Consider the following 12,406-nt stretch of genomic DNA (forward strand, 5'->3'; position numbering starts at 1 on the left):
TGTGTCATTTTTTGTAAAGTGTTTGTGTTTTGTGAGTACTTTCTTGTTGAGTTTTGTGTTTTGTGCTTTAATATACATATACGTATTGTTGAGTTTTGTGCTTCAATGTACGCGTATGGTTGATGTTTGTGTTGTGTGCTTTAATGTAGCCTATGTATATGTATTGTTGAGTCTTGTGCAGTTTCATTTGTATTTTGCTGTTGGGTTTTGTATATTTTACAGGCCCATCTAGGGACAGACATTACAAACTAGCTTAAACTATAAATGCTATGGTATGTGGCATTAGTTCATGCTATATACTGGTGCCTATACAAATAAACATTAAATAAATTAAAATAAATAAATACAGGTATTTTTTTGGTAGAATAGATAAAATAAAAGGTAATCAACATGACACTCAATCAAGTGTTTGTTTTAGGCACACTCAACTAATCAGGTCTGATCGATTGCGCGTATTGATCACTGCGTATACGTGCTGCGTCACTGAGTCACGTGTGTTTTTTTAAATATCCGGCGGGCCAAGCTGGTGTAATGAGATAAGCAACTTCACAGATAACTGAGCTAAACATTAACCACCAGACCAGTATAATAACGTGTCGAAAGACGTTTTCACTATACAGAGAAACATGGCGACGACAAGCTCCGTGTGGCCCAAAGGACAGATGTTGTACAGGTGTTCTGTGAACCTGCAACAAGCGACCAGGTAAGGACGTGTTTTTGTTTTTTTGCTGTGTGACGTTACATGATTTACCTGAAAGCTTCAGTGAGTTGCCAGTTGAACATTTTGACATCTAACAGTAGCTCATTTTCCCAAACTTTGACATATAATTGAGCCTATTAGCCATTTCAATTAAACTCCCAGATTACGACATAACTTTTCACGTTTGCTAAGGTTAAATGAAACTTTCCCCACTTTTTAACCGTTGGTTTTCCTCCAGCATTTTGTTTACGTGGTGACTTTGTGTGTTCTCCTTTTTCTACTCAAAATATGGCTAATTATATTCGCCAAATTTCAACTCAACTCAATTTGTGTGTGTGTGTGTGTATTAGGCTACATTATGTTTTATATATAATACATATTGTTTTGCAATACCTTTATGTACAGTAAGAGACTGTACAGTCATTATTAACAAAACAATAAAGCAGTTTTACAAACCTGCTATAATCATTTGCTGGACTACTGAACTTTGTCCTGTGAAGCTATACTAAATGTAACTACAACTTGTTAACAATTTATCGGTGCCTTCACAATGTAGGGGAGAACGGGGTAACATGAACCACTTTTTACATTTGATGATTTTACTGCAAAATGAAAGTGTATTTGTTTCAAATAATAGTTAATATATACATACCTCAGGTTGTTGTGTGGCCATGGAAATTAAAACAAGTTATCTAGCCTAATTATTATGGTTTTAGAACAATGACCCATCATAAAAAAGTTAGTCCTATGGCACAATTTACTCCAAGGTAGGGGTAAAATGAGCATGGGGATGGGGTAAATTGAGCGCTCTATGGGTAAATAGTGTTACCATTAAATACTGATATATAAAAATTACACAAAATCAAACAAATTTGAGATCATTTTGAACTTTATTAATACCATCAATTTAACAAAGGCAAAATTATATGTTTGTGTCCTGTTGTTCAACATGTTTCCTAAACACTTTCAGTAAAGATTAAACTGTGATCTTTGTGTGTTAGCCACAGAAAGAATGTGTGTGTAAATGTGCTTTTGTGTATACAGACAGGTGACAAATTAAAGGAAAAACTGGTCCAGGTCTGAATGCTTGACCCCTACAGTGATGGGTTCTGGTGGCTCTGTTATGCTTTGGGGGGCATTTTGCTGGCATGGTTTGGGTCCACTTGGCCCCTTAGAGGGAAGGGTCACTGCAATCATCACCCTATCAGTTATTTTTAATTAGCCTAATTCACTGTATCTCTGGGGAGTTTCTTTCGGTCTCTGCTGAGAATTAAGAGTTGAAGGCCAAATCCCTATCTGCCTTTCCTCCCTGGACATTCCCTCTAAAGTTACAGTGACCAAGTCCCACACCTCACCTTTGATAGTACCTGTTAGGAACATTTTCACACGGGAAGCAGAGATCATAAAGTCTTACAATGAGCTTTTGACTATAAGGCAGCGTAACATAATCTTAAGACAATAACATAAGTGTAGCCTATATATTTCCATTTCAATGACAATGCCCCAATTCACAGGGCACGAGGGGTCACTGAATGGTTTGATGAGTTTGAAAATGATGTGAATCATATTCTATGGCCTTCACAGTCACCAGATCTCAACCTATTTGAACACCTATCGGAGATTTTGAACCGATGTGTTAGACAGCGCTCTCCACCACCATCATCAAAACACCAAATGAGGGAATATCTTTTGGATGAATGGTGTTCATCCCTCTAAAAGAGTTCAGAGACTTGTAGAATCAATGCCAAGGTGTATTGATGCTGTTCTGGTGACCCAACACCTTACCAATGTAAGGTTACTAATGACACTTAATGTTGGCTTTTCCTTTAATTTGCTGCCTGTTTGTGTTATGGAATTTTCCATCTTTCGAGGTTACAAATTGGGTTACATTGGGTCAAGCTTGGCTTTGAGGTCACACTGTAATTCTTAATCAGAGATTAAGATATCTTCTCTTTGAGACTTCAGCTGTCTGTGATGTTTTGGGGAAGGTAGAAACCTCTCTGATAGAGAGTATATCAGCATGTCCATGGTTACCAAGGTCAGAGGAGATTTCCCTAAACAACACAGATAGGTGGAAGACGCAGTCAGAAGCTTAAACCAAAACTGCTTAAATTACATGCAATGTGACTTAAACAGTCACGGGTAAAGTGCAGTCCCTTGTTTAGAAACTAGTGAACCAATCAGACTCATTTTTAATTTTGTAATACTTGCAACAGTGATCAAACATTAACATGAACAGGGTCTCCAGTCTCTAGAATATCAGAAAATAATTTTTGGGGGTAAATTGAGCAATTGACTAAACTTGCCCCAATGTCACTGGCACGTTTTACCCCACTACCTCCATTTTGACAAAACTGTTTCACACAGTGGCTCAGATCCACAGTTATGTGAAGTTTATGACCTTGTTTTATAGCTTACACTGACTTAAATTAACATGTAATAATGTCCAAAACGTACAACTTTTTTTAATTGAGATACAAGTATGATAACTTTAGTAACATGATGAATTCACTTGGCATGACAAATGTTCTTGAGTCCAAGATGGATCGAGTAATGTGAACTATACTTTCTTAATTTGTGATCACATGATTACTTTTGCTTATATTTACCTATATAAAGGGGGGTGGCTCATTTTACCCACTGGCTCTATTTACCCTGTTCTCCCCTACTTTATGCATCTCCTGTGTGGCTGTGTTCAAAAACAAGTTTTTTGGTTTGAAAACTGCTTGTTTGTTTTTTGAGAGGGTACCAGGGGAAAAGTTTTTCTAATTATAGTTCCCAATTAAAGCCACTGGCCCATGAGGTTATTAAAAGAGAGTCCCCACTGACCTTGAAAGTTTCTGGGTTTAAGAATAATAAAAGAAAGCCTTTGGAACTTTGAATTAACATATGGCAGTGAAAGTACTTAATTTTTAAGAAAATAAGTGTGATACAGTATAGCTCTTTTATCCATAAGTGCGTCTATACCTGCCCGTCTAATACTGTGAAAAAATAATTTTGACATTAAAGAGGTTTTAAATGGTTTCGGCAGGATTTGTTTTGACTTGACAATATTATGATTTATAAAAATCTATGCATGGCTTTCAAATGTCCTTGAATTTGAATTTGATGTCCTGCTGAGTGTAGGAGCCCTGTTTAACACTGCATATTATGAATAGACATATAAATTTGCAGTTTTTATGTCTTTAAAAAATGTCTTAAAATGCAATAGTTTGCATTTGTCTTTTTCACTCATGTTTTTTTAAGACATGCTTTTTTTAATTTATTGAAATACCAATAACACTTTTGGCATGTTTTTTTTTGTTTGTTTGTTTGTTTTTTTAAATTTTGAGCCATAAGTAGGGCTGCAACCAACAATTATTTTCATTATCGATTAATCTGCCAATTATTTTCTCAATTAATCAATTAGTTGCTTGGCCTATAAAATGTCCAAAAATGGTGAAAAATGTCTATCATTGTTTCCCAAAGCCCAAGATGCAACCTTAAATGTCTTTTTTTTGTCCCGACCAACAGTCAACAGCTCAAAGATATTCAGATTACTATCATAAAAGACTTAATAAAACTGAAAATATTCAAATTTAAGAAGTTGTAACCTGAAATATTAACATTTTTTTCTTAAAAAATGACTCAAAACAATTAATCTATTAGTGAAGTACTTGGTGATTAATTTTCTGTAAATCGACTAATTGATTTCTTGACTAATCCTTCCAGCTCTAAGTCAGTTTTACCTTAATGTGGTAGGATTATCATTTGGAATAGTCCATGTTTGCTTTTATGCTATTATTACAGTCTTACCCAGTTTATTTTCCTTGGAAGAGCTCCAGAAAGTGCAGCCTGAACATATTCAAGTCTCATTTCTGTGCTCTTTGATTTTGAGAGACAGTTATTCGTGTTCAAATACTGATTGGATCATCTTAGATTGTAACAATAGTTCTTAAAGTGAGTGATATCCCCCTTTTATCCACTCCAGAGTGGGTGAAAGGAGGTTTGATGCCACGGCATTCAGCCCCCTCACTCATACAGTATGCATGTTTTTCATATCAAAGGATATTAGCATGACTATCTTTTAGCCCATATGTCACGAACATCTCCGTGTTCCTTTTAAGTTTTTCTTTTTTTACATCGACAACTTCTCTGTCTTATGTTGTTGCTTTGAGCCTTTGTGAAACTTTCTTTCATCTCGTTTCTGTGTAGGAGGTTTTCAGAGAGCGGTGACAAAGGCTGGTTCCGTTCCTTATTTGTGCACAAAGACGATGCCAGGAAAGATGCCCACTCCAACCTGCTGTCAAAGAAAGAGACCAGCAACCTGTATAAAATTCAATGTAGGCATAAGGCTTTTTACTTACTCACAAATGAAGATTTATTTCCTTTTGAGCACAGGGTCAAATCCAAGTGGATATGATACAGTTACAGCACATTATAATTAAATGGCTGAATCTCAACAGTACATCATCCAGAAAAAGAGTTAAACAAATCATGTTGATCAAATTAAATCCACACTGACCTCAGTGGCTGCAGAGAAAACTGACAGTAACATGAGAGGCAAGCCCAGCACTGAACTGTTTTCAAGTCATTTTATATCATACATGCACCACATTTAGGCAGCAACAAGTTACTCTGTGATATTATAATGTTTAAAGTCTTCAAAGTTCTGTAAGCGACATCCAAACAATTTGTCTGGTATTCTTTGAGTGTCTGCTGATAACTGTGTCTGTCTCTTGTAGTGAAATCTATCATTTTCCGCAGCTTTGATCTTTTTTTTTTTGTGGCGTACATCACACCATGTAGGGATTTCAATTTGAACACTCTATCAGCCGTAGCCTATAACCTATTGAAAGCAAATCAGTTTTGTGTATAGAAGTCTTTGCTGAATCGGAGTGTGAAATTACTTTGTTGAAAAATTTGATTGTTGCTTGTATTTTAAAAAAAACATCAATTTCTGATAAGTATGCTTCTCTTTTTCAGTTCACAACGTCAAACCGGAGTGCCTGGAAGCATACAACAGTCTGGAGTGAGTGTCTCCTCTGCACTGCTATTTTCACTGCTTTGAAAACATCCCCTGCTTTTACCTAAGCCAATCAGGGGGACGTTTCATTCCTTTTTCATGTTTGATTGGAATATATTTCCATTAAATGTGGTGGACAGATAAGATATGCTCTGAGTCAAGGAGCAGCTAATTAGATTTTGTTGATGATACTGTTCTGGGATTTCCCCCCCATTAACAAGATGGACTTTGTTCCAGATTGTAATGGTACTCTCGCAGAATCATAAGATTAATTTTGCGTAAAATTGAATAGGAATAATGTCTTTGGATGTATTAGAAAGTTGGATAAGTGGGCTTTATGCTCTCTGGGTGCCCTCTAGTTGGTTTTGTTGGTGTAGAGAGAGGATATAATAAGTGTAGGCACTTGCATAGAATCAGTGTTAATGTGAAGTGTTTGTCTTTTCCTTTGTGCTGACTTTAGGGCAGAGGTGCAAAACAAGCTTCATCGTGACCAGGACTACCCATGTGAGGTTGTAGGAAGCTGGAATACCTGGTATGGAGAACAGGATCAAGCAGGTACAGTATGCAGCAGTGCATCAGCAAACAGAAAATATGATGAGAAGATGATGAAAAGAGAACTGTGTGAGGGGGACTGGATTCATTTTTCTGTCTCAAGGCCTCACGAACGACACAACTTCATTTGATTGGCTGCAGTTCGGCTGTAAATTCTTTGGCAGATGATCATAGAAAAATGTACAGACACTATCACCTGATTCATCACCAACACATCTCCTTCTACATATGATAATGTGCAGTGTATAGCACTCATTTAAAGCATCAAGTGACAGAAAAAAGTAATCACAGGGTGACGGAGATACTGTATCTCTTGGTTGTGTGGGTGGCATCAGTCCTTACGTGGTGCTAAAGTGACATCTGCTGTTCTGTTTTTGCAGTGCATCTATGGCGATACAGAGGAGGCTACCCAGCCTTGACTGAATGCCTGCAAAAGTTGAACAATAACAAGGTACGTTCTTTCTAAATATTTTTCGTCATCATATAGGAAAATCAAAACAATAGAAAGACCAAAGAAAAAGCTGATATTTAAAATGCAACTTGTACTGATCTGAGTTTCATCTCGTTGTTGTACAGTCAAGAGCAGTAGTACAGCACTGTTTAGCATGTTTTTGCGAATTCTTTATACATTATCATGTTTTTTCATCCTAACATTTTTTTTTCTCTCTTCAGGAATATTTAGAGTTTCGAAAAGAGAGAGCAAAGATGTTGATTTCAAGGCGGAATCAACTTCTCCTAGAGTTCAGTTTCTGGAATGAACCTCTGCCCAGACAAGGGCCAAACATCTATGAAATGCGCAGCTATTACCTCAAGGTAGCTACAATTCACGTCATAAAATTACTTTCTTGCACATATTTAGATTTTACTCCATAGATGTCGATGAGTTCTAAGAGACTTTACACAGTCAGTCAGCCTTGATCCTTCCGCTCTTTGAACAGGCTGAATTCCTGGAGCTTGTTGTTGTAACGCTCTGAATGGATTTTTGTCAGTTGGATAATATCACTGTTAGTACAGTGTTGGTGATATGGTTACATACACATCACTTCCATTTTATTTATTTTCAAAATGTCATGTATTTGCATACTTTTGGGTTGCCTGTTGACACTAACAAGTAAAGCAGTTTTCCTCTTATCTCTCTTTATCAACAAGATATTTCAGCTGTTAGATGAGCCACTGACAGGATGCATTTTTGACTGATGTATTTATGGGAAACAGTATTGTGCAGTGCACAGTAATGCCAAGAGGTTAGCTATTGTGTCTGGTACAATCATACCATTTCAAAGGCACTTATATTACACATGTTGCAAGTTTTATTATTTTGCCCCTCCTAAAACTGTCGGTGTGATTTACACTTCCTCACTTCACAGTTGACTTATTGTGTTGTGAGCTGTTTGTAAATTCAAAGGTTTACCTAATAAAATGGTACAACCATAGCTATGATAAGATCTGTGTGCAACCAACACCAAAGTTCTTCCCGCATGCGGGTTCATGTGGCACATTGAGTTGTGTTAAATAAACAGCTTTTAAATTTGTAGTAAAACCGGTTTAACTGTGCTGGTTCATAACGTAGCTCTTACACTGATAAGGCTGTTTGTACATGCAAAAGATGTTTCTTGTGTGAGGAGGTAATGGAGCTATTTAGAGTCATGTTTTAGGTTGAAATTGTGTTAATGATTTACCTTCTCACATCTATCTCAGCCAGGAACCATGATCGAATGGGGCAATCACTGGTAAGGCTTGACAAGCTTAATTTACTTGAAATATACCTAAATCATATCAGTGGTCAAAAAGATTCCCACAAACAGGACAAGCATCAAGTATTACATGTGTTCATTATATCCGTGAAAATAACATCTCTTAAAACAGGGCGAGGGCAATCGAATACAGACAGGAAAACAACGAGGCAGTGGGCGGGTTCTTCTCACAGATTGGTGACCTGTATGTGGTTCATCACTTGTGGGGTGAGTATATACATATGTACCGTACATCATGTCAAAGATATTGTTTGGGGTTTTTGGGAAGTGGGCAAGGGGAATCTTCAGTACCTTTCTTAAGCAGAATAGTAGGTAAACAAGTTCAGACAGCATATGTATTTGTGAAAAATGGGATCATTATAACCTGAAACATATATGTTATATTGCTGAGTTTTGTGCTTTAATGTATGAATATGTATGGTTGTGTTTTGTGCAGTTGCATGATGTATTTTATTGTTGAGCTTTATGTATTTTAAAGACCCATCAAGGAATGGGCATTGCAAACCTTAGGCAATAGATGCTATGGTATGTGGCATTAGTTCATGCTATATACTTTTCCATATACAAATACATAAATAAAATTGGTGGATAGTGAAGTTATGTGAGGCCTTATTTAAAATGCATGTAATGTGTTAGGAGGTTGACCATTAGAAGGATGTGAAGGAGAAACACAGCATTTATTTTCCCCTCAGGTTAGTGACTACAGGTTTCCATGTTGCAGGAATTCACTTTCTCAGAAAAGTAAATGTGAAACCCAAACGAGACCATTCATTGTTGTTTAGCAATATGCAGTCATGTAAATCTGAGTTTCAGTGATGTCCTAATCAAGTCTAGAGGGCAACATGGTGAATTTTTTGTTCCATTATTTGGAGAATATCACAAGGTACATTTATCTAAATTTACCTACCTCTGAAAGATGTAGATGTTGACATATGGTACAGGATTTGCAGAATGACTAGCCTTAAACAATAGCCCCTGACCCACAAAATATGCATATTAAATATCCCTTGTATAGTGAAATAACAATATATTGCCGGTTAGATGTAGATGGTTGAATTTAATCACTGTAATTTTTTTAGGGAATTTATATAACTTTTTAAACTATTGAGAAAAATCGCAGCTGTTAAACGAAGACAGCCTGTGGTGGAGTTAGCGTCACAAAAGGTAAAAAGAGGTAAAAATCGCAGTAGTCAGAATAATTGTTGCTATGTCTTTAACCCAGTAAGATTGTTTCTGTTTACAGTGACCTTACCTCTGAATTATTTATACCCTTTCATTCTTTCTAAATAATTTTTTTTTTCCTTATTTTTTGGAGACTGACACAAATTTATCCACAAATAATGTCATGTGTGGTTTGGTTACTTGTGTTTACAGCTTACGAAAACCTCAAGTCCCGGGATCAAACGAGGAATTCTGCGTGGCTGAAGGACGGATGGGCTGTAAATGTGCATCATACAGGTAGGAGAGACGCACACACACACATATTCCCAAGTAAAATTCTAGTCATAGCTTTAGCCAATTTAGCAAATAGGTGCTGCATACCTCACAAAATGTCAACTGCAAGCATCCTATAAAATACAGGAGTTCCTCTCAAAGGTTATGCAGGTGATAGTCCAAGAGAGTGATCTGTAACTGATCTGGTTGCAGTGCTAAAACAATTTCTAATCTTAAAATAATTTCTTCTAAAATAGATAGCGAAGTAGAAATTTAGATAATAGTAAATGACAGCCTTAATTTTAACCACATTTTCTCCAACGATTATGGTAATGTTGCTGTGTTTGTGCTACATTTCCATAAGTTACAAATTGTGCACTTTTTTATTAATGCAAAGGTTTTGTCAGTTTTTTCATACACTGAAATTTGAGTGGCATAGCGAGGGAGTATGTTTTTCACTTAAAAACTTTAAGTTACACATTTTACCAAACTTACCGACATGTGAAAGTAAAGTACAACATACTTTTAAAATTCTGATAAGAAACAGTGCAGACAGGCAAAGTGTGAGCTTAAAATATGAGGTTTATTGTCTTAACACTCCCTGTGAAGTCTATTAAGCAACAGTTGAGAGCACAGGGAGCAATCATTACAGATCCCCCCTCAGGGATTGTAGAGAACAGAGTCCACAGGTGGATACTGAGGAGGTGGAGGGAGCAAACAAAAATGCATTCAGCAAGAGCAATGATGCAGCAGCAGAGTGAGCAGGTAAGAACAGGGATATATACATTATGAGTTAGCTTATTAGAAAGGAGCTTATATATCCAAGAAATGGTGTTGCAGTGCCACCCATGTTTTTATTTATTGAGTTATATTCTGGACTCAGTTTCAGCTCATAACAATATATTTATGGATAGAAAAATGTTTAGGCAACGTGAAGGTTTTTATCTGAGACTGTAAAAGATGGTAAGCTTAATGAAAACTGTGAACCTGATGAAAATGGATAATTGATTAATTTAATCGTACATGATAGAGACCTTTACAAATCATATCCTAATTGGGTAAAGTTACAAGTTATGTTTATTTCCTTTTTAACGAGGAAAGGTTAATGTTCAACTTTGTTTTTCTCTGTCTGTCCTCAGTGCCTTTGATCAGAAGCATGGAGTCTAGGATAATGATTCCCACCAAGAGTTCACTATTACAATGAGAAGATGACTGAAACTGTGAACATCTGAATGACCAGAACTCATTCACCTACTGCCAAGAAAAGCATGGAATGAAGATTGGTCTTACTGATTGTAGATTTTTGTATCTGCTGGATGATCTTGTACCACCAAGTATGTAAACAAAAACATTCAGATTCTATATTTGCACAGCAGCCAGTCAGTCAAAGGTCAAATATGTGGGAAGAAAAGACTAAGTAAGACAATGAAAAGCAAAATGATATGTAGTATTACACTATAGAGTGAAATTTACATTATGATTTTGAAGAGCTGAGTGCGGAATGTTTCATGCTTTTTGTTTTTTATCATGAATTACGGTAAGAGACTGTTTATTTGTTTTTTCACAATGAAGAGATAGTCTCCACCCAGCTTTTTTATGATTGTACTTTTATGCCTGGATATGAATCACACTGAAGGTGATCACACTGAGCTTCACATCTGTGAATGTGAAACAACTGTTTAATGAAATAAAGCTTGTCAGGCTACCCCAGGCTTTGTAGTCCACAATCATTACAATTTCTCATCATTTCACTGATTAAAATGTACAGTAAGCTGAGTCAATAGCCAAACAAGAGTAAATTTGAAACTTCCAGTATGAAGTGGTCAGTCATTTAAAAATAAAAGTTGAATAATACACATCATCATAATCATTGCAATGTTTGGCATATACATATAATTACAACTAAAGCAAGGGAAGTTGTTTAGTGGGTAAAAAGGTTTTGAGCCTTCCACGTGATAGTCAAACTGTGAAGTGCTCAAACTGATAACAACAAGAAAATATGATAAACGTCATAGGACATTCATTTGACTGACTAGAACAAGTGGTATGTGGGAAGTGCAGTTTAGGTCTGTGTGTCCTTCAAAGACAAGAAAACACATGCAACATGAGCTGAGATTCTGTTTTATATCTGTTCTGTGTAAATATGTTCGCGTCGAAACATTAAACCCATATTTCTGAACGTCTCATGACAAAACCGTGCGCTTTAATATACTGCTATAAAAGCTTCTGGGAATATTTTCCACATTATTTTGGAACCTGGCTGCAGGGATTTCTTCCAATTCATCTACATGAGCATCAGAGGTCAGGCACTGATGTAGAGTGATAAGGCCTGGCTTGAAGTTCATCCCAAAGCTGCTGGTTGAGGTCGAGATCAAGGCCCTGTGCAGGTCAGTCAAGTTCTTCCACATCATACTGGGAAAACATTTTTTTATTGTTGTCATGTTGAAACAGGAAAGGGCCTTCCCCAAACTGTTTCCAAAAAGTTTGAAGCTCACTATTGTCTAAGCTGTGGTTCCCAACCCGGAGGGCAGGACCCCCACAAGGGATAAAATTAGTCTTCAAATGTTTCCCTTTTTCTAGTTAAATGTTGCATAATTTTACTTTTCAGCCTAAAAAAACTGTTCACAACTCAGATTTTATCCCTGTGTCAATGGGTTGCAAGTAGACATACAAATATAGCTCCAACATATCATTGTATGTTATTTATAGCATCAAAAGTTGAACAAGTGCTACCATGAGAGCTTCAAACCATTCAGTCATTTTTTTGTCCGACTTTCATTTGTTCGGTGTTACACTATATTTGGTGACCCATCGGATTCTGTGACCTGCAGTGTTGGAAGAAGTACTCAGATCCTTTTACCTAAGTAAAAATATCAATACTACAATGTAAAAACACTTAATTACAGGAAAAAACCCTGCATTTAAAATCCTACGTGAGTAAAGGTACAGAAGTATTACCAG

At 36.5% G+C, this 12,406-nt stretch overlaps 1 protein-coding gene across 1 annotated transcript; it reads left to right on the forward strand.

The window, feature by feature from the left end:
* Positions 1–468: 468 nt before the first annotated feature.
* On the forward strand, positions 469–11,155 carry nipsnap1 (nipsnap homolog 1 (C. elegans)). Its single transcript, XM_042421442.1, has 10 exons — positions 469–703; positions 4,895–5,022; positions 5,666–5,711; positions 6,166–6,260; positions 6,638–6,708; positions 6,930–7,070; positions 7,956–7,987; positions 8,124–8,218; positions 9,386–9,469; positions 10,585–11,155. The coding sequence occupies exons 1-10, from the start codon at positions 627–629 to the stop codon at positions 10,647–10,649; spliced, it is 834 nt and encodes a 277-aa protein (XP_042277376.1). The 5' UTR covers positions 469–626; the 3' UTR covers positions 10,650–11,155.
* The last annotated feature ends 1,251 nt before the right edge of the window (positions 11,156–12,406 follow it).

Source organism: Thunnus maccoyii, chromosome 9 (assembly GCF_910596095.1).
Source record: "Thunnus maccoyii chromosome 9, fThuMac1.1, whole genome shotgun sequence".
Taxonomy (NCBI): Eukaryota; Metazoa; Chordata; class Actinopteri; order Scombriformes; family Scombridae; genus Thunnus; species Thunnus maccoyii.

Coding starts and splice junctions, on each gene's coding strand:
- nipsnap1 (XM_042421442.1), top strand. CDS start 627: ATGGCGACGACAAGCTCCGTGTGGCCCAAAGGACAGATGTTGTACAGG. Junction 5,023..5,665: donor CAACCTGTATAAAATTCAAT/GTAGGCATAAGG, acceptor TCTCTTTTTCAG/TTCACAACGTCAAACCGGAG. Junction 7,988..8,123: donor ATCGAATGGGGCAATCACTG/GTAAGGCTTGAC, acceptor CTCTTAAAACAG/GGCGAGGGCAATCGAATACA.